The 23,146-nt window shown below is 46.1% G+C and overlaps 1 protein-coding gene across 7 annotated transcripts in view; it reads right to left on the bottom strand.

Moving 5' to 3' along the window:
- Nucleotides 1-6,644: 6,644 nt before the first annotated feature.
- FAM13A (family with sequence similarity 13 member A) overlaps nt 6,645-23,146 on the bottom strand; it is a 282,952-nt gene continuing 266,450 nt past the window's right edge. For all 7 annotated transcript variants that reach the window (XM_059665523.1, XM_059665511.1, XM_059665518.1 and 4 more), the window contains 5 exons: nt 19,779-19,874; nt 18,207-18,290; nt 13,726-13,922; nt 13,040-13,141; nt 6,645-10,881 (listed from right to left, as the gene is read on the bottom strand). In XM_059665523.1, the coding sequence (XP_059521506.1) occupies nt 10,755-10,881; nt 13,040-13,141; nt 13,726-13,922; nt 18,207-18,290; nt 19,779-19,874 (606 nt within the window). In that variant the 3' untranslated portion in view covers nt 6,645-10,754. The remainder of the gene's footprint in view (nt 10,882-13,039; nt 13,142-13,725; nt 13,923-18,206; nt 18,291-19,778; nt 19,875-23,146) is intronic.

Below are 23,146 nucleotides of genomic sequence, written 5' to 3'. Positions count from 1 at the left end.
TGCCATGTTCATGGGTAGGAAGAGTTAATGTTGTTAAACTGCCCATACTATCCAAAGCCATTTACAGATTCACTGCAAACCCTATCAAAATCCTGATAGTGTTTACCAGGGACCGGGGGGGGTGCAGGAAATGGGAAGAAGTTTTTTGGTCAAAGATTGTAAACTTTTAATTATAAGATGAATAAAATGATGGGGAGCTAATGAACATGGTATTTATAGTTAACAACGTTGTATTATATACTTAAAAGTTGCTGAGAGTAGATCTTAAATTTTCTAAGTACAAAAAAAAAGAAATAATTATGTGACATGATAGAGGTGTTAGCTAATGCTATCATGATAATTGTTTTATAATGTATAAATGTATCAAATCAACGTGTATGTCTTACATTTACACAATGTGATATGTCAATCATATCTCAATAAAACTGGAAAAAATAGTTAAATCATAGTGAACCAAATGATAGAGGTGAAGGTGGAATATAGGTCAAATATAGAAGAAAAATAAAGTAAATAAAATATATGCTAATCTTCAGAATTGTATCATTTCCTTCAAAAAAGAAATGCAAGTGTTGGTTGTCTTCAATTTTTTTGGAGGGGGGGTAAGGGGGCCCTTAATATGGAACCAATTAGATTTTAAACCAGTTAAGTCTCTAAAATATCTAAAAAGATGATACCTATGTTACCTTTGGTATCTTAACTGTGTTAGTAGCCCGGGCTGCTTGAGTTACGAGTTCCACTTTGGGACTGTTCATTTTTAAGCGATGTTTTTGTGGAGTGTTGAAAGGAGCCACTGGCTGCTCCCTGTGCAGCCTTCTCTCCGGGCGGGCGCAGGGTCTCACAAAGCCGAGGAGGAGCTTGTCATAAGGAGGGAGAGAGCAGGCCCGCGTGTCTTCAGGAAAGATGGAAACTCTCCCTGGATTAGGTGGAGGAGTGCTCCAGATGGAAGTGACATAGAAGCGACCAGGTCTTTGGAAAAGAGGGGTTAGTTAACGTCCTGAGGGCAGAGCCTTGTGAAAGGTGGCAAATGTCGGTCTGGGACTACAAGCCTCTGCTTTGGGATGCTAACCCAGGCTGGCTCAAATGTCGGTCGGGGTGTGTGCCCGCGCCCGAGTCAGGTGTGGGCTGGTGTTTCCATCTGGGCTGCCATGTGCCTGTGCAGTGAGACCAGGATATGCAACTGAATAGGGACTGAAGGAGGTGTCCACCCCATTGTGGGCAGACTCTGGACCTGCATGAATAACAGCCTGTCCCCCAGACGAGCAAACCCAGGCTTTGGTGCCATACTTCCTTCCGTACGTAATGGAGCGTGTCCTCCTGAGGTCTGGGTAGCTAGTGCAGAGAAAATTAGTTCAGATGTCACCTCTTTTTTTTTCCGTTTAAGTGTGGCTGGATGCACGGCTGTGTGCACGATCACATGGTCCTCGGAAGCTGATTTTCCAGGGCCTGATCCCAGGGGAGCTGGATGCAATCTATGCTAGTTATTGATTCAGATCCCACTGGTGTTGAGCTTCCTGAGAAATGTAAGAATTAAAACACATACGCACTACTCAGATGGAGGCGAACACTAACAGACTAGCCTTTCGCGGCCACCTTTTCTTTAGGATTAGAAGGAAAAGAAAGCCGAAGGCCAGCTCCGGCAATAACCCCATTCCCCACGGGGTCATCAGAGGCCAGAGCTCTTGCGGGCAAAGGTCAACAGCAAGTGCCAATTAGGTACTGGCTCATGGTCCCAGCAGGACAGTTTGACATTGCCAAAGGCTTCTTGTTGTTAAAAACGGGTTTCCTGACCTTTCGTGCCTGGGCACCCGCACAGCTCAGATGTTTGTGCAGCAGGCTCAAGGACTCTCAAGTTCAAGTCACTGGCAGACGGGAGAGGAGACCTGGAATTTCAGAATTTCCAAGGAAGGGGGCAGGGCCTCATTCAAGGAGACTAAAGTCATTTGAACCTGAAGCTTGCCCAGTTGCTGGCCTAATCAGTGATACCTTCAGTCCCTGCCACCCCGCCCCCAACCTTGGTCAGGGGGGCTGACGAAGGACCCCAGGTACTCTCCCAGTCTCAGCCTTGCCCACAGACTTGATGTGATTTTGCATGCTAATTAGGAGCTTTGCAAAACCAGAGCAACTCCCCTCCCTAGGGTAAGCCTTGTTTTCAGTTGCTTAAAAATATACCGAGACAGACATTTCAGGACACCAAGTGACCCAGAAATCAGTTCAAAGGTTTTTCTGTTCCCTCATTCCCCAGAAGTCAGGCATTCCCACAGGGCCTTAGCTGTGGGTGCTGATAGCTCATTCTTTTTCTTTTTTTAAAAAAATATATTTTATTGATTTTTTATAGAGAGGAAGGGAGAGGGATAGAGAGTTACAAACATCGATGAGAAACATTGATCAGCTGCCTCCTGCACACTCCCTACTGAGGATGTGCCCGCAACCAAGGTACATGCCCTTGACTGGAATCGAACTTGGGACCCTTGAGTCCGCAGGCCGACACTCTATCCATTGAGCCAAACTGGTTATGGCAATAGCTCATTCTTGTTACATGTGCGAGCAGATCTGGACCTCCCACGATGTTTTTGGGGAGAAACTGACTTAAGGGAGTTTGCCCTGCTCTGTGAGGGAAGGAACACAGTAAGCAGAGGTCTTTCTGAGAAAGTTACACACAGGTTTTGATGCAATATTTGATGAATATTAATAGTCACAATTTCATTACCCACCCCCCACTCCCTGGAGAGAATGGGTGTGTTCTCATAAAACTTTGCTTACCCTGTTAGCACTAATTTGTAAAGGGTGTCCCAAAATTTACACAAGATTTGAATTTTATGCCATTTGTGCCGGAAAGTGTTTCCAACGACAAAAAAGATAGCGTGACAGCTGACAGTTCAGGGTTATTAAAAATGGAGCACTACACAAAAGAACAATGTGTTTTCATTGTTGAGCAATATTTTAAAAATAATGAAGGTTTGGCAGCTACAGTTTGCAAAATATGATCGGAATAGTGATTTAACTTCATCAGCTGTGAAGAGATTAATTAAAAAATTTAGGGAGACTGGATCAATTAGTGATCTTAACCACTCTGGCCGTCCTTCAACACAAAACATTGAAGACCAGTTCGTGAGAGTGTTGCTGAGAGTCCAGGGACATCAATTCGGCACCGTGGTCAAGAATTGGACATTTCGAGAAGCTCTCTACAGCGTATTCTCACAAAATATTTGCATCTTCCTGCTCCCAAAGTTCAATCGACTCAAGAACTGAAGCCTGCTGACCACGCACAGCGAATAGAGCTCGTTGAATGGATTATGGAACAACAAGTGGATGCTGATTTTTCAGACAAAATCATCTTCAGCGATGAGACTCATTTTCATCTTGATGGCTTGGTTAATCGACAAAATTGTTGCATTTGGAGTTCAGAAAATCCACGAGTGATTGTTGAGTAACAAATGCATCCACAATGTGTCACTGTTTGGTGCGGATTTTGGGCTGGAGGCCTCATGGGACCATTCTTCTTTGAAAATGCAGCTGCTCAGGCAGTAACAGCTAATGGTGCTTGCTATAGCGACATGATAATCCAGTTTCCTATTCCACACATAACCCTATACTGTATGCTTTATGAATCAATAAAAAATTTACAATTTTTAATTATAAACCTGTGTTTTCTATCAAAATTACTTCTTGCGTGAATTTTGGGACACTCTTTACTTAAAATGTTGGAGGTGCATTCTGACTTACACAACGAACTGAAAGGTGATGGTGAGGGAAACTTCCTTTTCTGCAGTGGTTCCACATGTCTTGTTGGACTTGGGTATAGAAAGAATCTTTGTCTGGAAGCTGATGCGAACTGACTACCGTCATTTATTGATTTATTCTGTGCTCACTTTATGTTCATCCAAGTAATAACCCCAGAAGGTAGGTACTATGATTGCTTCCATTTTCCAGATAAATGGAGAGTTCAGAGAGAGGAAGTAAGGTACGCAGGTCGTAGAACTTAGCCATCTGAGAGCAGCCTGGACCTTAAGCATCACCAGTATTTGGCCTCTGTTGGTGCTGTGTGGGCTTCTGGTAATTTAGGATTGTGAACTGGTTGGAGAAGCTCATTCCCACAAATACCCAGGATTCAGTCTGCACTGTCTACTGGGAGTGAGGTCCTGGAAGCCTGCGCGCTGGCCAGCCCCCAGGGCCACTGTACCAGAAGGCCCCTCGCCATTCACTGCTATTTGCTACCAGAGAAGAATATATCCTTCCCTCTCTCCCTTCTCTCCCTCCCTTTGTCTAATCTTGTCTAGTAATTTAAAAATTTTTTTTAAAAAGTAGCAATTACCAAACTATCAGAATGTCTTACCAGGGAGCACGCAGTGCTGTTGAATGGCTTTTGAGAAATTAAATGAAAATGTAAACAAAATATTTTGATTTTCAAAATGCATAGTCAGATGGAATGAGACACATGGGCCCCACTGAGACACAGAGGGCTGAGTTGTCAGAGACTCAGTTCTGGGGGCTTCACTGACGGTTTCACTTTGGGCTGCATGGCCCATGGCAGGTGCTGCACACCATGGTGCCACCCCGGGGTATCAGCCTTGTTGCTGGCAAGGAAACGTGAGAACCAAGCTGTCAACAACCCTGGCTCCTGCCAAACCCCATTTCTCGGCCTGCCAGCCAGGATTCTAAAAATGCATTGGGGATTTGGCTTCTGGCTTTTGCTGAATATGAAATTCTACCATGCATATATAGCCTTGTTAAGCTGACCCCGCGTAGGGATAACTGATATATTTTGTCTGACAAGATTCAGCATCCATTAGAAGTGGTTATCATGAGCCCCTTGAAAGTAATGAAAGGCACTGCCTCTTCCCCCGCATGCACAGGTCCCCACTCTGAATCTCCCACTCAGGGAGTCCAGTCACAGACTATTATTAGGATTAGCGGCAAAGCATGTGCTGGGGGCTTCGGGGGGGTCCCCGGCTTTGTCCTGGGCTGTGGGAGCCTGTGAGGGCCCACAGGAGCAGTATCAATGATGACCTATGAAAACGGAGGGTCGTGAAATGGTGGCTGCCACTTCTGCCTACATTTCATTACTTTGGACCCAGTATTTTCAAGAGTGAAATTTCTCAGATTTGGCAGGACGGCCTTAAGTTGCGCCATCATGAGCACCCGAGTCTCTGTACTCCGGTCAGGTATCAGTGTGAATCCTGGTGGCAGTTAGAACAAGGTCCTCAGTCCAACCCTTTCAAAACATGTAACACTTACTTTTGTCAGATACAGCATATGTAACGTGTGCAGTCTAAGGAACACCTGCAGGCCTGACCGCACGGAGGCGCCGGGCCTCAGTGGTAAGGCGGGCCCGGAGCTTCGGCTGCTCAAGGCCCTCGCGAGGGAGCCGGCCTGTGACAGGTGACGCGAAGGGTGAATGACGTGCTCACACCTCACAGCTGAAATGTGCCTTTTCTCCGAGCGAGTGGTTTGGTGGCTTCACAGCCCCAGAGCAGTAAATGGCTCATGATTCGCCCCTGATGGTACAACAGACTATGCACAAAGCACTTGCTTGCATATGTGCATAACCATGGACACAGACAACAGGGTGCTGAAGGCCTGGGGTGGGGGGTGAGCTACAAGGGGGTCAATGGGGAAAGGAGGGGGACGCATACAATACTTTCAATAATAAGGATTTGAAAAACAAACAATAGACTGTGCAAATGTACTTACACTTCCCCCCCTCGCTGCCTCTGTTTCTGCACCTCTTCAGCCCCTTCCATGAAATTTTTTTCCCAATATATTTTTATTGATTTCAGAGAGGAAGGGAGAGGAAGAGAGAGAGAAACATCAATGATGAGAGAGAATCATCGATCTGCTGCCTCCTGCACATCCCCGACTGGGAATTGAGCCCACAACCCAGGCATATGCCCTTGACCGGAACCAAACTGGGGACCCCCTTCGGTCGCAAGCCGACACTCTATCCCAGGGGTGGGCAAACTTTTTGACTCGAGGGCCACAATGGGTTCTTAAACTGGACCCGAGGGCCAGAACAAAAGCATGGATGGAGTGTTTGTGTGAACTAATATAAATTCAAAGTAAACATCATTACATAAAAGGGTATGGCCTTTTTTTTTTTTTTTTTTTTTTAGTTTTATTCATTTCAAATGGGCCGTAGTTTGCCCACGGCTGCTATCCACTGAGCCAAACCAGCCAGGGCCCATGAATTCTTTTTTTTTTTTTTTTTAAGTATTTTATTGATTTTTCACAGAGAGGAAGGGAGAGAGATAGTTAGAAACATCGATCAGCTGCCTCCTGCACATCTTCTGGGGATGTGCCCGCAACCCAGGTACATGCCCTTGACTGGAATAGAACCTGGGACCTTTCAGTCAGCAGGCTGACACTCTATCCACTGAGCCAAACCAGCCAGGGCCCATGAATTCTTTTAAAGGCAGCTGAGCAGATGGCACATGCCCACTTCCCTCCCTACGGCTACAGGCATGCCCAGACTGTACCCAGTCGGCCTCACTGTTTGGTGCCCTCGCAGGAGACAGGACAACAAAGACTCCCTGGGAGTTTCTGAGGAGCTCACGGGAGCAGCTCAACTCCTCCCCGAAGGGACAGGCCAGACCCCACAGGCAGGCCGTGCGCCACATCCCCGAGGCTGTCAAAAATGTCAGGACGTGCACAGTTCAAAATATTTTATTTCAGTTCATACAAAACAGTCGTGTACAAAAGCGTACACAACATTTTCATCCAGCTTACGTTTTTAAAAAGGACAATTCCAATTTCTAATGCTTTCTGCTTACATTGTTCCGGGCCCATTTCATTGATAACACTGTATCGGCTCCTGGAGATTTTCGTGACTGGGGAGGCGCTTTCGGAGGGAGAACTGGGTCTGCCAAAACGGTGCCCGGGCCGCGCACATGACCGCGACTGGCCGGATTCCAGGCACAATGAGATTCTCCGGAGACCTAACTGCGGCTTCATGGCAACACGAAGTTGTGGGTGTACACAGGTCACTTTCATCCCCGTCTGTGAAAACCTACGTGGCCGTGGTCTGCCCACACACACCTGCTGTGCAGGACCGAGGGGGGGGGGGACGCGGGTGTCCGCAGGGCTGTCTCCACTCGGGAAAGTGACGGGTGACACGGGGCAGGCAGGGACAGCACTCCCGTTCGGAGCGGGCCGCGCGGCCACCCGTGAAGAAGGGCCAGGACGCACAACTTGACAAAATACACTCCGCAGTACATGTGAGGGGCAAGTGGGGGAACAAGGCCGGGGAAGGGAAGCAGGTTCTGGGTTCTGGGCTTCAGAGGAAACACTGCCTCAACATGTTAGTACGGCTCTGCCCCTCCCTGTTGACTTAGCCAAACGGATCCTGGAAAAGAACAGGAAGGAAGTGCCTGTGGGTCTTGGTGCGGAAGCCACCACTCCCACCTGCGGAGAAGGGAGCGGGGAGCGGGGAGCGGGGATGGGGAGGGCCCAGGAGGCAGAGTGTCAGGGAGACCCCTATGGAAGGAAAAGGGAATTTAGACTACAACCTTCTCACAGAGCAGTTCCGAGTTTACGGCACTCAGGTATTCATACAGCATCAAAAGTAGGAAGGAGTAACCCTTACGAAAAATGGCATCTTCATTATCAGATTAAGAAGCACTAGAAAATTAAGCAACAAACTTTAAAATTGGATTTTCCTGGTAAATCTGTGCTCAGTTCTAGCTATTGGGCCCAATTCTGTCTACTGAGAACTAGGCAGCCCCAGAAAGAACCAAAGTAATTGGCACCGGGACCACCCTGTGATTCTGATTAAAAAAACACCTTAATATTGCAGACGCACCTGCCACAGGCGCTCTGCACTGGGCCATGTGGCACAGAATGAGGCAAAGCAAAAACCGCACCCAGGTTACAGAGAGCCGGGATGCCGCTGGTCCCTGCCCGGGCCACGCTGATCCTGGGTGCCACCTGCTAACCGAAGGGGAGAAATCTAATCTGATTTGATTTCACGGAAATCTCCCCTGAATCGGAGATCACAGACCGGCCGGCTTTCTTCTACCAGCTCAGGAAGACGTCGGCTGTCTCGAAAACGCCTAAGCAGGCCCCTCAGACTAAACCTTGCACATACATGACTGACCAGTGCAATCTGAACTAAACGATTCCAAGATGAAACGCAGTTATGATTCCGCACTTCCCGTAAACATGTATTTCAGTGTTTACTCCAGACTAAGCCCAATGAAAGCAAATGCTTGTGGAAATTACAAGCCTCTTCTATCTCTGATTCTTACAACCGCACAATCAAGTTTACTCATGCTTCGCCTTCACTCACTGTGAATAAGTAGCCCTTGACGTTTGTTTTGTGGGCACTAGCAGTAAGCACACACATTCCCAAGAGAGCAAAGGAAAAACATAGCCCGGAGCGAAGCCAATTAAGGTGCTGCCTCCAGGGCCTGGGGACCCTGGGCTGCAGAACTGGTTGCTGTGGAAACAATTTTCGCCTCAGCATTACCGGCAGTCGGAACCTACTAACGGGTCTTCAGAGAGGACCTAGTGTAAATAGGTCCCCCCCCCTTAATTCTGGGTGCCATTCCACAAAGGATATAGACGATTAGAATTTTCAAGGGAAAACACGACAGTCCCTACACAATTTATTTTACTGTAACTTGGTGGTGTCTTTTATTGAATCATACAAATTTGAATGGGGTTTCCTGAATAAATCTTTTACATAACTTACCTTTGGCAGAAACAGTAGATTTTGAAACATTTACAAACTTCTCATTTATATAACTTTTCCTCTTTATAAATTCCTTTGCACGTTAGTATTTTCAAAACAATACTTTTAAACAGATGTGCTTTAACACTCAGCTGGTCGTGATGTGATTTACATCGTAGCTTATTTAAGAGAACAATTATTTACAAGGGGCAGACGAGGCATGTATTTCTTTTAAAAATACAATTTTTGGTCATGTGAATGATTCATTTTCTGATTTCAAAAATAGAAAACATCCTAAAGTGCGTCATTTTATTTATAATATAACTCCTTGAAATTACAGCAATCTGCAATGTAAACAGTAGAGCAGAGAATACCAAACTATATTTTCATTTGCCTTTACATTTACAAGGTTCGGTACCGTCTTTACGTGTGTGGATGAGACCAGGGCGCTGCGGACACATTGCTCACGCTCCTACAGAAACACACTTAGGAGCAAACTTAGAGGCGTTCTTTCTCACCCATCTCAGCTCCAACGGCTTTCAGTCGACAGAGCTGCCCCCGCACGTTAGCGAGGGGAAACGCTGCTGTAAATCCCATCTGACCAGTCTCTCAAGAACCCGTTTTCTGAAACTGACAAATGGTCAATAGAGTTTTATGTTTTCTTTTTAAAAACACACAAAATGGCACAACACAGAGGTGGGGTCCCGTGGTCCTGTTCAACCTGCAACATTGTCTTCAAAAGGCAGAGCTGCCGGAGCGCCCCCTCCCGGCAACCAGCGGCTGCGGCTGTGTGCGGACCCTGCCCGGCCTCGGCCTCGCAGCGCACAGGGCGGACCCAGGACGGACAGAACCAGAACCCACTTTCCCGGGTGCGGACAGAAAAGCGTAAAAAGTAACAACAAATCACGAGGTGATGTCAGCACACTGTGGAGATGAATGATTTGGTGTCTGAAATTCCCTGGTCCCGCCATAATGTCTAATATAGACAGTTTTGTGACACAGTCTTTGAAAAAAATTATAAGGTAATCGGCTACACATCATGATTTGTTCTCTTTATACATGATCTTGAAATAGTGTGATTTAGATTCTGCCTTGGGCTGCGATCCAAGGGCTACATTTACCCCTGAGGGAGGGGATTTTAGTGCAGGTTTACTTAAAAAAAAAAAAAATTGGTAAGTACTCAGGTGGCTGAGAACACAGGTGCTCTCGCTCTCACTCTCACGATCCTCATGCACTTCGGCTAAGAATGAAACAAGGCCCTTTCCACGTGGCTAATGCCAACACGAAACCAAGCCCCACACGGGAGCCCCATACCACATGCTGGCCTCGCTTCGTCTCTGATGCTCGGATCCCAAGACTGGTGAGTGCAGTCAACGTTCAGGAAAGGCCTCTCTAGGCTCGGCACCCTGTTACCGGATTTAAAAGTCGGCGTCAGCGTAGCTCCTGCTACCCTCCCTCTGTCCTCTGCGGTGACCCAGGCCCGGGGCAGCGGAGGTCGCCTCGAAGCACACGGGCAGGGATGTCTGCTGCCTCTCTGGGCAGACGCAGCTTCCACCGCCCTGAGAGCTGACGAGAAACAATTCACACGCGTGGGGAAGGCGCCGCTCTGTGGACAGGTCACAGGATTGGCCGAGGCAGCAAAGAGGGCTCCAGTGCACGGCCCCATTTACGGGGTCCAGAGAGCACAGGGAGCTGCCCAGCACGTTTGCTCCACGAAGGCCTGAGCTGGGTTTCATCCCAGTTAGATTGCATTCTGCTATCCATGGGAGCAGAGTGCACATGCTCTGTGGATGAGGTGCCTCCATGTAGTGATTCATCACCGCTAGTGTTAGAAAGGCTCCCGTGAGTGTCCGAGCGCCATGAACGCAGGGACCCCGACTTTCCCTTACAGGATTCCCAAGTCAGGACCAGCGCGGCCTCCTCCCAGCAGGTGGCTTCTAAGGCCGGCGAGGGGAAGAGGGAAACGAGCCGCTCCCAAGGCCTGGAGGCGGAAGGGCTCCAGGCTTTGCAGGTCCAGCTCTGGGGCTGCCTCCGTGTCTGCAGAGCTGCTCTTCACCGGGGGAGGCAGCTGCTCGAGCGGGGCTGCCCCTCACATGGACTTGGAATCAGCGTCCCTCTTGCTGATGAGCACCTCCAAGAGCCTTAGTTTCGCCTTGATGTGCTTGTATTCGCTGTACTCTTCAGCCATAGGCGTGCGGTCTTCCTTCTGGACATTTCTAACGGAAACAAATGACAGGGGGCTGAGGATCATTGGCCGTCTCCTGGATGATGCTGTTCAGTGGGCACGTTATCAGCGGAAACAGGCAGTTTATCAACCCGTAGCATCAGCGTGGCCAAGCGCCCCTGGGGGGCAAGCCTGGAGCTGGGCTTAGACACGCGGTGAAGGACAAGGATCTGGCATTTTGTAGGACGACACGAAGGACTAGGAAATGGAGAAATGTCCTCTTTCTGCTGCTGGTATGTATGCACTCACATTAAGAGTCTCCCTACACGGAAATCCTTTATTTCTACTTAATGCTTTCTCACTTTTACATCTTTCATCTAATAAACCGTTACATTTCTAGTTAGCAATTGGTACATCCATAATTTATGTGTTTTTAACTAATTATTATAGTATTAGTCTTAGAATTCAACAACTGAGTCATATACTACTACTAAGCCCTTACCGTCCACGAGTAATTCTACATGCACTCTCTTACACGCACAGTATCCATGGAGAGCGTGTTTACATAGGTCAGGCCCTGTGCGGAGTGGCTCTGTCTCCGGGGTGTAACATGACCCTCAGGACGGAAGCTGCGGGCCTGTCACCCACACTGCACACGGGCTGAGCGCAGGCCGAGAAGCCAGTCCCGCTGCAAAGCCACGGCTCCCATCACAGGGCGCTGCCGTCCGCTTCTCATTTCACCTTGAAATGCACACGTCAGACGTTCAAACACCAGGCTTCCTTTTCTTTTTATTAAAGAACATGGGAAAGGCAATAGCGTGGACCTTATTTTTACGGTGTTCAATGAACGAAAAACAAATGTATTTATTGCTGGCCTGCCTTGTTCAGGGAAATGATTCTAGATGGCTTCTTGGCACGAGGTAGTGAAGGAACAGGGTGGTGGGCAGAGCCCCGGCCGGGCCCTCCGAGGGGCTTTGATCTCCTCAGACACAAAATGAAGAACCAGATTTTACGATGTCGGAAGTCCCCTAGAGTTCTAACCTTCTACGATGATTGTGAGCTCCCATCAATTATACTTTCTGATTACTTGTGAATTTTATACAATTCTATATAGTTAGTGCCTCATGTATAGGATACCTGCACATAATGTGACTATAATTATATGGAAAAAAAAGGAAACAGACAAACCAAAAATGGGCCTAGAAAGAAGACTGGAAAGAAACACATCAGAACATTAATCCTAGCTTGTCTTTGGGTATTACTTCGGAGGTGATTTCTTTTATCTGCTCACCTATATTTTCTAAATACCCTGCAACACACGGAGGGAGAAAGCAAATATTTAGGTATAAAATTTATAAATCTCGAGAAAGTCATTAGAGGACAAATCCAAATCAGAGATCCTAAACATAAGTGTATGCAGTGACTGAAATAAACCGGAAAACAACACATTCTACATGCCAAAGTTCATTTTTATGGTCCTTTCATTTCCCAACACCTTTGAGAAGCACGAAAGGGGACTGACTTAATGAGAAACTCTATCTACACTGTTCAGATAATTGGATGAAAATAAAGTCAATTCCAAATGATAAAACTTAACTCCAGTGCAAGAGACGCAAATCCATTCCCTGCTCTGCCCCTGCCTCCCGCTGTGGCCCGAGCCAGACGTGCCGTGTGCAGTCACTTGCAAAGGGAAGGCGATGCTCAGCACAGTTACCTAAGGACTCCACTGGCCTTAAACTCGCTGGAGAAAAGTACCCTGTCAGTCAGGCGGGTGTACTGCTTCCTGTATATTTTTCATCCAAATGTTACTTTAAAAATGTGCTTTAAAACCAGCAAGATTTAAAGTCCTCAGTTCCCTATTTCTCCTTCTAGTTTCTTCAGACAAAACACAAAAACAAGCCAGTGCTGTCGACTGGAAACGTAGCTCCAAGCTGCTCGTCTTAGATTACGATGTGATGTGACAGGTTTGTTTTATAAATGCTGGGTCAGTCTGCATGGGTGTTGGACACCCCCCAAGAAGCACCCTTAAGGACCATGCGAACCTCATCGCCTCCCAGTCGACCTCGAAAGGGGCCCTGGGCACAGACCCCGGGCCTGGGCTACAGGGAGACGGGTGCAGAGGGCCCCCGCCTGGGAGGCATCCCACCGCCCTGCCAGGAAAGGAAAAGGACGCGTGTGCAGGGGACGGGGGAGGGGAACACATGCACTACCTTCCATTTTGTCTGAAGAAATTGTCCTCAAATTCGCGAAGTTTCTTTCGAATCCTCTTCTTTTCTTCTCTCATTTCCTGAAGGTGTTCCAAGAGTTCTGGGCTAAGAGAGGGGCGGAAGGGGGCGGGGGGAAAAGGGAAGAAAATCGAGTTAAATCTGAATTGTCATAAATGCAATGAATGTGCAACTCGGTGGGGGTTGTGGACACTGGGGGAAGCACATATGTGCAAAAACTGTTGAGGGAGCTGAGGGTCAGTGGAAATGCATGATTTCTATGCCCTGAAAGACGGACAACAGCTCTGGCTCCTGCTACTTGTAAATTCTTTGGTCCTGTAAATCCCAGGTGCTTTGTCATAGTTTGTTTTGAGAGAAAGAGATGACATCTCTTTGCTCAGTGAGTGCTGCATGATGAGCCGAGGAGGACAGAGCTACACAGTGCCATTTGTAGAGACTGCCTGGTTGTATAAGCAAGAGCTCAGATGCTCTCTCAAATAACACAGGATAAAGCATATACAAAAACGGAGCCCGAAATTAAAAATAAAAAGTCACTGTTTTAGTCACACAGACGCACCCCAGGTGAGTCACTTGTGTTTTGTCGGCCAATGTAAGTATAAAGACTAAAATAATATTTAGGAAAGTTATCTTCACCCAAATATTTTACCACCGCCACCACAAAAATGACATACATTGAAGCAGCATGCAGGTTTGAAAGCCCGGAGTCCTGGCTGCACTTTGATGGCATTTTATCATCCATCGGGGAAATAAACCCATCCGCGCCATCTTCAAATTGGTCGAGAAAGCAATGAGCACTGAACTCGGTTTTCAGAGTGACCGTGAAGTCTGGCTTGGTGTTGCTATCTTCTTCTGAACCCTCCTCTTCTTCCTGGAGACACACAGCAACCCCAGTCAAAATCTGGTTACTTTTCCTGGTACTCTTTCATTACAAGTATCATTTAACAATCTTAATTATCTTGACACCATAAGGTTTCTTCTATACCTACCGTTAGCAACACCTACATACCTTATGTACATATTATTGAACAGCTATATGTACACAGCAGGTAACACAAACTAAACACAGCCACTCAATAGGGAAAAAAAAAACTATAAAAATTGGTGTACACCACATTTAACATTTATACCCTCAATCAAAGGAACCAAACTAATCTAAAGATTCTAAGACAAAACAGGGCAAAACCCACCACTGGCAACCAGTTTTCAGAATTCTATTGCTTGCATATCTCAGGACATATTTTTTATTAAGCGATGAAAGTTCTTAGAAATAGAACAATATAGCCTTTCTATTTAAGGACCGAGATTATAAAATATTTGTGGTTGCCTGGTACACAAAATCTTAGGGAACTTTTGAGATCAAAACATTTATCTTCCATGACTTGAATCATAAACCTCCTAAGTTCTTTCAAGGGATGTCCAAGAGTCATGAGTGTATTTTTCGGCCTCCAAGATTCTAAGAAAAGTATCATATTCTTTGCCTGTCTTGATGATAATGCACTTAGAAAAATAATACTGTCATATTAGCATTCCTTAGTGTCAATTTTAAAGCTATGTTAAGTCTAGGTAAGAAATAACATCACAGTCTGAAAAAAGACAAAATTTTTTTAAAAAATTAGTTTACATTCAATATTATTTTGTATTAGTTTCAGGTGTACAGCATAGTGAAATAAGGATTTTTAAAATAAGTAATTTACTGCCAAAATATACAATCTGACCAGGAGAAAACATCCTAACATCTAGAAAAAGGAAGCAGTTGGTTAGGAGTGCAGCTCCATGAACAAAAGGCAGCACAACATCAGTTCAGTTAAAGCAGCACATTCACCTCAGGAGGCAGGAGCAGTTAGCAGGAATCAACATACAGATAATCTGTGAGCAACTGATAGACAGGGATTGACAGTGATCAGCACTGGCCCCTATGAACAAATCATGAGAGCTCACCATTTCCCCTATTTGATGGGATTTCAGTAAAGAATGAAGTGAGCTGGTTGTGAAAGTGTGGTGAGTGATGACACCGTGGTGACGTGATTCTGGAGAAAAAGCCTGTAGTAGGCTCTTTACCTGACTCTGCCTTACTCAACATTTATCAGTCACCGGGATAAAGACACAAAAGGCTATTTACAAAACGTGTAGGTAATGCAAGGCGGGTGGGGTATCCGGTATGCTGGAATACAAAATCTATACTCCATTTCGTAAGGTTGGAATAGAAGTACAAAAGTAGCTAACTGGAAAAATTCAAGGTCCTGCAATTAGGTTGGGGAGAAAGCTGGACACACAGACAATAAGCAATCCGTGGGAAGGAAGCTGGGGATTGCATAAATCAACCGCGAGACAGGCCACCACCGGGGCTTCTCAATTGGGCTGATCTTGCCTCCTAGGGGGCCTTTGGAGATGTCTGGAGACATTTATGGTGGTCACCCGGGGACGGTGTGGTTGTACTGCACTATAGGCATCTAGTGAGTGGAGGACAACCCCCAACAACAAAGCGTTATCTGGGCCCAAATGTGTCCAGTGCTGAAGTAGAGACATCCTGCGATAGGAAAACTACAATACCTTCATGATACAGTGACAGTCACGCAGTCACAGACGTGTGGAGCCGAAGGGCCCATTGAGGTCATCCCCACGGAGGTCCGGACTAGTCCTCCACCCTCTGCCTTGCTGGTTAAACCATATCTAGAAGGGTGTATAGCTCTGGGTATCAGTTTTAAGAAGGATACAGACAGACTGATGTGTGTATAGAGCAGAGCCACTAGGCTGCCGGCAGGTCTGGCACCCACATCATATGAGAAACAGTAAGGAGTTGTTGGAGAAAATGTTCACAGAGTGCGGGTGGGAGTGGGTAGGGCAGGTGACTGACTGCAGGAAGTGCTCTCACGAAAGAAGCGCTGTGCATGCTCCATGTCGTTTCAGAGGGCACAGCCAGGCCTCTTAAGTAGAAAGTAATACATCAATAGTAACTATGGATGTAACTTTTCATTCTATTCATTAACTGTAAGAGTTTATAGTTATTAAACTTATGGTGCATTCTAAAATTATATGTATTTTATAAATAATTACAAAACAGCGTAAGTTTTAGTTACTGTTGATGTTTAGCCCAGTGATGAGTGTGCTTAGTCTCCCTGGTGCCGTAAACTTGTCAGGCTTGGAGAAGGAATCTCTTCCTAGGGTCAGTGTCTCCACTCTGTCAGCTAAGTTCTAGAGGAAATTTTTATGTTGGGTAGGAGAACTGACGGGATGACTTCTAGGATTTCTGGGCTGGAAGATTTAGGGCCTCAGAGCTTGAGCTGGCCTCATTTCATACTCACTGGTTTCCCCCCAGAAACATTTAAAATAAGGGATGGTTTAAAAAACAACAACAATACTTACATACAATCTTCTTATCTGTACACAAACCAAATTCTAAATTGTTTCAGAATTGTCAAGAATTAGTATAATCCAAATACATGCTAACAAGCCCGGCCAGTTGGAACAAAATTAACTAAAAGACAGCACTATTTACAAAAGCATTGCAATCATTGCAAAATTATCTGAAATTCTGACCAGCATGTGGCCCAGCAGAAGAGCCATGGCCAAAGTATACTTGTGAAAAAAATTAACCAAGATAAACAATAAGAGTTGAAAGAATGTCCTCTTTTTAAGAAGAGCGTCATTAGTATGCCTTTCATTTGTTTAATGAAGCAATTATTACCTGTCATATTTTGGAGGTGTTAAAGAACACATTTTAATTTGGTAACAGTTCTATCACATGATTCTCAGAGAAATACATTAATTTTCGTACATATAACTGCCCAAATTTCTTCAATTATGGTGACTTGATTCTTGGGTGAAATTACCAGCTAGACAAAATGTGTCTTCTTTCTAGCCTTATTGTAAGAAAATGGCTCTAATTTTTAAGATACAATACAGCATAGTCACCTCAATTTCACATTTAGAGAATTTTCATAAAACACTTTCCATTTAAAATAATACGAACAGTCAGCACAATCATTGCCTAATGAGGTGTATGAAGTATTTAAGACCCTTAAAAGGTAAGAAAAGAAACAGAGTAGATGAAAGGGAGGCCCATGTAGCTTCTGGTACCTTACCTCCGCTTATAAAGGTGAGAATTAGGTAAGAACAGGGAGCCGTTCTCAACTGGCATCCCTTTGTGGGAACGAGGCCCCATATTCTGGAATGATCCTTCCTAACTACGGCAAATACATGACCACCCCAGGCTGGGAACTGTGACAGAAACAGGACAAGTGACACTCCTAAAACTCACTTCTGCTTTGGGCTTTGCTTCCCCTTCCAACTTTAACAATCACTGATTTTTTTTTAAAGGTTGGCATTGACTCTTCATCTCTAGATCCCGATTTAAGGCCACCCAGTTTGCTCAATTATCTAGAAACAAGAACATGAAAGAGGCTGATCCCCATGGAGGCCATGAGGTCCTTACAGGGACACAGGTCTCTGAGCAGAGATGGCACCTCCCATTCTAGCAAAGGCAGCCACTGAGAACAAGGGTTACTTGTCTAAAATCCATAATTACTTGGGAAATAAATCTGAACATATGTTTAGTGACTGCTGGTCCCAGCACTACATTCACTGATTAGGAAGAGATTATAAAATTAGTCCTGAGGACAAAGTGTGCCAGGGGAAAGGAGAGAGGCAGAAAGAGTGGGTGAAACTGAACCAGCAAATCTGCCAACGGCAACTGTGATATTTGTCTATAAAATGCTAACTTTTTATTGTGTGCTATACATATTGTCTTTGCTAATTTTGGTTTTTTTAAAAACTCATTAAATGAGATTTTAAAGAAAGTTATGCAATGAGCTAATTTAATAAAAATTTGAAATATAGAGAAACTGTTCTCCAAATTGGGAGGGAAGGGGGCCCAAAACAAAAAACAATGTGCAAACAAAAGAATCATCCCTGAAAACAAACAGCAACAAATAAAACATCAATAAAAAGCAGGGGAATGACATGAAACTAAGGAAATCGGCTAATACAAGATATAAAGAAAAAAAGGATTGTTCAAAGTTGGCTCTGTGCAGAAGTGTAGGGAATGCTACCAGAACCCATCACCGAAGGCCCAACCACAACCCCTTCCATTCCCAGGAGAACGGGAGGGGACTGAGGCAGGTTTAGCAAGAGGTTAGCAGCTGGAGGTCCTCACCTTTGACTCCTTGAAGAAGAAAGCGGTTTCGCCCTCGATAATTGGCTGCAGCAAAGGGCTTCTCCGCTTGCTGGAAGGGGAACCCTGCGACAGGCGTTGACAAGTAGGTTACATTGAGAGCCCCTCCCCGTTTCCCGCCAGCTCTCCGCCTCCTCTGCCTCACCAGGATTCACTGCTGCCCTTTAATGATGTGCTCTAACCCCCTCCCACCAAAAGTTCCCAGGAAAACCAGCAACAACCAAAGTTCTTTTCAAGTTGCTTCTTCACTCCAGAGCCCCACTCCTCCCCCGCCCCAACCAAGGAGCTCCCATGAGAGCAAGAACGCGCAGAGGAAACCTGAGCAGAACCACCCACCTACCTCCCCAGCCCTTTCCTCCCCGATCCCAGCCACCACAAGAGCACCTGCACTTAACAGCTTCACCTAGAATAGCGTCTGCACGAGACGTGATGCAAAGGTTCTCTGACGACCCCACTGTCCACTCACCCTATTCAGGGACACTAAGGGTTCCTAACTGAAGCATGAAAACGATTCCTTAGATTTAATCCTTGTGTTGGTTAGCTACTAATTCATTCCGCAGGGCATTTCTAGAAAAGGAGCTCCCTTCAAACACACCAGCCTGCAGTCCCGGGACCCTCCCTCAGTCACAGGAGCACGTGCACTGTGAAAAGGCGTGCACTGTGAAAAGGCGTGAAGGCCCCAGCGGGGCCAGGAAATAAAGGGAGGCGGGAGAGGAATGGGGAGCGGTGGCCAGGGGGAGTAAGCCCTTCAACAACACAAGGAGGCGGTGTCTGCTTATTAAAGAGCCTAGAAGCCAGCAGAGGACGCCTTCAGGGCCCTGGACAGAGGCAAGGAGTCCCCAGGAGGTGGACACGGATTCACAGGGCACTCACAGGGGGAGGTGGAGAAGCCCAGACTGCGGGGGCGGGGGGAGGGGGCTGCCCAGTCCTGAAAGGCTCTCCCAGAGCTGCTGCTCCCTGCTCCAGACAAAAATCAAAACTCAGAGGCCAAGAGCGGCTAAGTCCCAGGATGGTGGCCTCTGAGAGCACCTTCACAGTCATTAGCCTCACCCCCGTTCCACCTCACACTTCTCTGAGTCCTCCAGAAGGAGAAGGCCCGCTGTCCGGAGTTCCTTAGCAGACTTCTCCCTGGATAGGAGCCCTGTATCCCCTCTGAGAGGCGGACAGAAGGCTATTCACAGACGCCCCTGGGGCCAGAGGCACTTCTGGTGTGCAGAGGCCTGGAGAAAGCACAGCCCTGTCCCCTGGGTGCTCTGTCTCAGAGGAAAGGGTGGGGGAGTCAGCCCAGCACGTGTCAGGGGGATGTTCCTGGCCAAGCATGACTCTCAAAAGAAAAAAAAATTCTATCAGCTTCAGATTTGCTCATTTTTTTTTTTGACCAGTGTAGTCTCAGAAGTCTTTGACAAATTCTTCATTCCTCAAGCTTACGGGCCATCGATATTAATGGCATGATCAACTCTTAAAGCCTATTCTTTAATGAGAAGGCAGGCTAGGGCCCTCCTATTAGCCAGGGCCTATTCAACCAGGTAACCAACAACAGAGAGGTGAACTCACCATGATGGGCATGGTGTTGGCTCGGGACAGGATCTGTTTGACAAGCCGGTACCTGTCATAGAGTGGCTTCATAACCTGACGTTCATTCTTGGTGACCTGGAAAGCAAGAACAAGAGAGCTGAGAAGCCAGGCTACCAGCTGTCCCAGCATGCTCTGGGTCTAGAGAAAGTACAGATGATTCACATCAAGTCTCTCTATTCTCACAAAATTTATTTAAACTGACAACATTATTCAGTTGGTGTTTAAAATATCTACAGATCACTCTGGGAATCACTCCATTAGCAGCTTGGTTTTCCTAAATCAAAACTATGATCACTTTTGGTTCCTTGTTTACAACTCCTCAAGGTTCAGAGTTCCCAGACCAGGGGTGGGGAACCTTTTTTCTGCCAAGGGCCATTTACAAGTTTATAACATCATCTGCGAGCCATAAAAAATTATTGACTTAAAGATTAGCCTGCTATATTTGATCAAACATTTAATTAACTCAGCCCTAATGCCTTGGCAGGGCCAGACCAAATGATTTGGTGGGCTTTATACGGGATGTTCCCCATCCTTGTCCCAGACAATTTACTATTTTCTAGTCCAGGAAAGAAGCAAGCATGTATTCCTGTTATTATACTTACCATGCAGTTTTGTAATCAGAATTTTTTTAGATGTCTTTCTCAAACCCCATGAAATTGTTTTGTTTTTAAGGACAAGATTCTGGCAAACAGTAGGATTTCAAGGAATATTGGCTAATATAACCACATGGGTTGATTCATCTCTGCATACCTAAAATCTGGCATAGTGCTCACATATGCTTAAAGGACTGGGTCTATAGGTAGTGGGGAGGAATCAAGCCCAAGTCCCTGGTATAGTATTTGATATAGTATTTAAAGCTCTTTATCTGCTGCTTCTCTTCCTTCCCATCATGCCTCAAGCTCCAAGGATAGACTAGGTTGTCCCATACCTCCCTGTCTAGTTCCCTTTGTCCTGGAATGGCTGTGGTTTGGCAAACTCAGATCAAGAGCCACCTCCTCTGTGCAGACATTTCCCAACATCTCCCATTCTGGAAGACCTGCGCATTCTCTCCTTTGTGTCACCTACTGCAACCTGTGATTTGTAATTTTACATCTGCTTTGTTACAGACCGAATGTTTGTGTCACTCAAAATTCATGTGTTGAAACATAATTCCCAATGTAATGGTATTTGGAAGAGGGGTCTTTGTCCCCCCCCCCACTTATTTTTAAAAGTTAACCATTTTATAAAATATATTTTTATTGATTTCAGAGAGGAAGGGAGAGAGAGAAACATCAGTGATGAGAGAGAATCATTGATAGACTGCCTCCTGCACACCGCCTACTGGGGATCAAGCCTACAACCCGGGCATGTACCCTCAACTGGAATCGAACCCCAGACCCTTCAGTCCATAGGCCAACGCTCTATCCACTGACCCAAACCAACTAGGGCTGGAGGTGGGGCCTTTGAGAGGTGACTGGGTAATGAGAGGTAGGATGCCATGAATGGGATTAGTGCCCTTATAAAGAGTCCCCTAGTGCTCCCCTGTACCCGCCCCCTTCTGCCATGTGAGGACAGCAAGAAGGCTGCCATCTATGAAACTGAAAGAGGACCCTCACCAGACACTGAATCTGCTCACGGACACTGAATCGGCTCACACTTTGATCTTGAATTTCCCAGCCTCCAGAATTGTGAGAAATAAACATTTAAAAAGGTTTTTAAAATGGATTTTTAGAAAGAGAGGGAGAGAGAGAAACACCGATGTGAGAGTATAACATTAATTGGCTGCCTCTTGCACCCCCCACCCCCCAACGGGGATCAAGCCCGAATGCCCGGGCATGTGCCCTGACTTGGAATCAAACTGGCAACCCCCAGGTGCACAGATGATGTCCAACCAACTCAGCCACACTAGTTAGGGCAAGAAATAAGTTTCTGTTCTGTATAAGCCACCCAGTTCTATGGTAACCTGTTACAGCAGCCCCCATGGATGATACATTTTTATACTCTACTAGAGGCCCAGTGCACAAAATCGTGCACCAGTGGGGTCCCTCGGCCTGGACTGCAGGATTGGACCAAAACCGGCTCTCTGACATCCCCGAGGGGTCCCGGATTGCGAGAGGGCACAGGCCAGGCCAAGGAACCCCACCAGTGCACAATCGGGGCTGGGGAGAGACGTGGGAGGTTGGCCAGCGGGAGAGGGAACTGCAGGAGGGCTCCAGGGCGTGTTGGGCTGGTCTCACTCAGTTCCAATTGGCCGGACCCCAGCAGCAAGCTAACCTACTGGTCGAAGTGTCTACCCACGGGTGGTCAGTGCACGTCATAGCGACTGGTCAGCCAGTTGATTGTCTGCCACCTGGTGGTCAGTGCACATCATAGCAAGCAGTTGAGTGGCCTTAGCATATCATTAGTATACTACGTTTTGATTGGTTGAACAGCCGACCGGTCAACCAGACACGTAGCATATTAGGCTTTTACTATATGAGATAGTAACTATAGTTTGTTGACATTTCTGTTTCCTCTTTAGACTATAAGCCTCTTGAGAGCAGGAGCTTGTGTTTTCTGTCCCTGGCAACTATTTCAGTGCATGACATAATAGAAATAGTCTATAAATATTGCAGAATGAGTGAACAAATATTCCAAACATAATTAGTATACCCAATTCATTGATATGCATGCATTTCCCCTGTTTACTTAAATGATGAGAGATGAAGTATCTTTGTTTCAAGATTGCTATTTGTCTTCTGCATTTTATTTCCATTGCACACATAGTGTTAGAAGTCAAGAGAGTGGTTTTCCTCGGTGGGGGAGGAGGGCACGCTATGGGCGGGAAGGGACACCAGGGAGAGCTAATGGGGGGTTGGTAACATATTGTGTCTTGATCTGGATGCTGGTTACCTGGATTTGTTTACATCAAGACATATGATCTGGGCTCTTTTCTGTGTTTATGTTATCCTTCAAGGAAAGTTAAATACAGCCACAAGTAAGTCTGAAGAACAGAAACGGAATGCTAGTACAAATTTCACCTGTGAGATGACAAAATTTAGGACTGGACCACACGAAATCGTGTTGTTGTTTTTTTGATACAGGATGTATCCATTAAATGTGTTGCTGATAAGTTAAGGCATATCTTCACTGTCAACACATGATGTGGTGTGATCTAATGTGCAAATAAACAATAGATGGTTTAGTTACCAAAAGGCACACTACAAATAAAAAGCAGCAGCCAGCACTTTCCCACTGTGGTCTAGCTGCTGGCAGAAATATCTCTGATTTACAGAATGAGACTTAGGTGGTAAAATCAGACAGATAGAGCAAATTTCACCAAAATCAATTTCTTTTCAATTCTTTGTTCAAAACCCAAATTTTCTAGT

The sequence above is a fragment of the Myotis daubentonii genome, chromosome 1, assembly GCF_963259705.1.
Source record: "Myotis daubentonii chromosome 1, mMyoDau2.1, whole genome shotgun sequence".
NCBI lineage: Eukaryota > Metazoa > Chordata > Mammalia > Chiroptera > Vespertilionidae > Myotis > Myotis daubentonii.
This window is presented reverse-complemented; position numbering and strand designations above follow the sequence as displayed.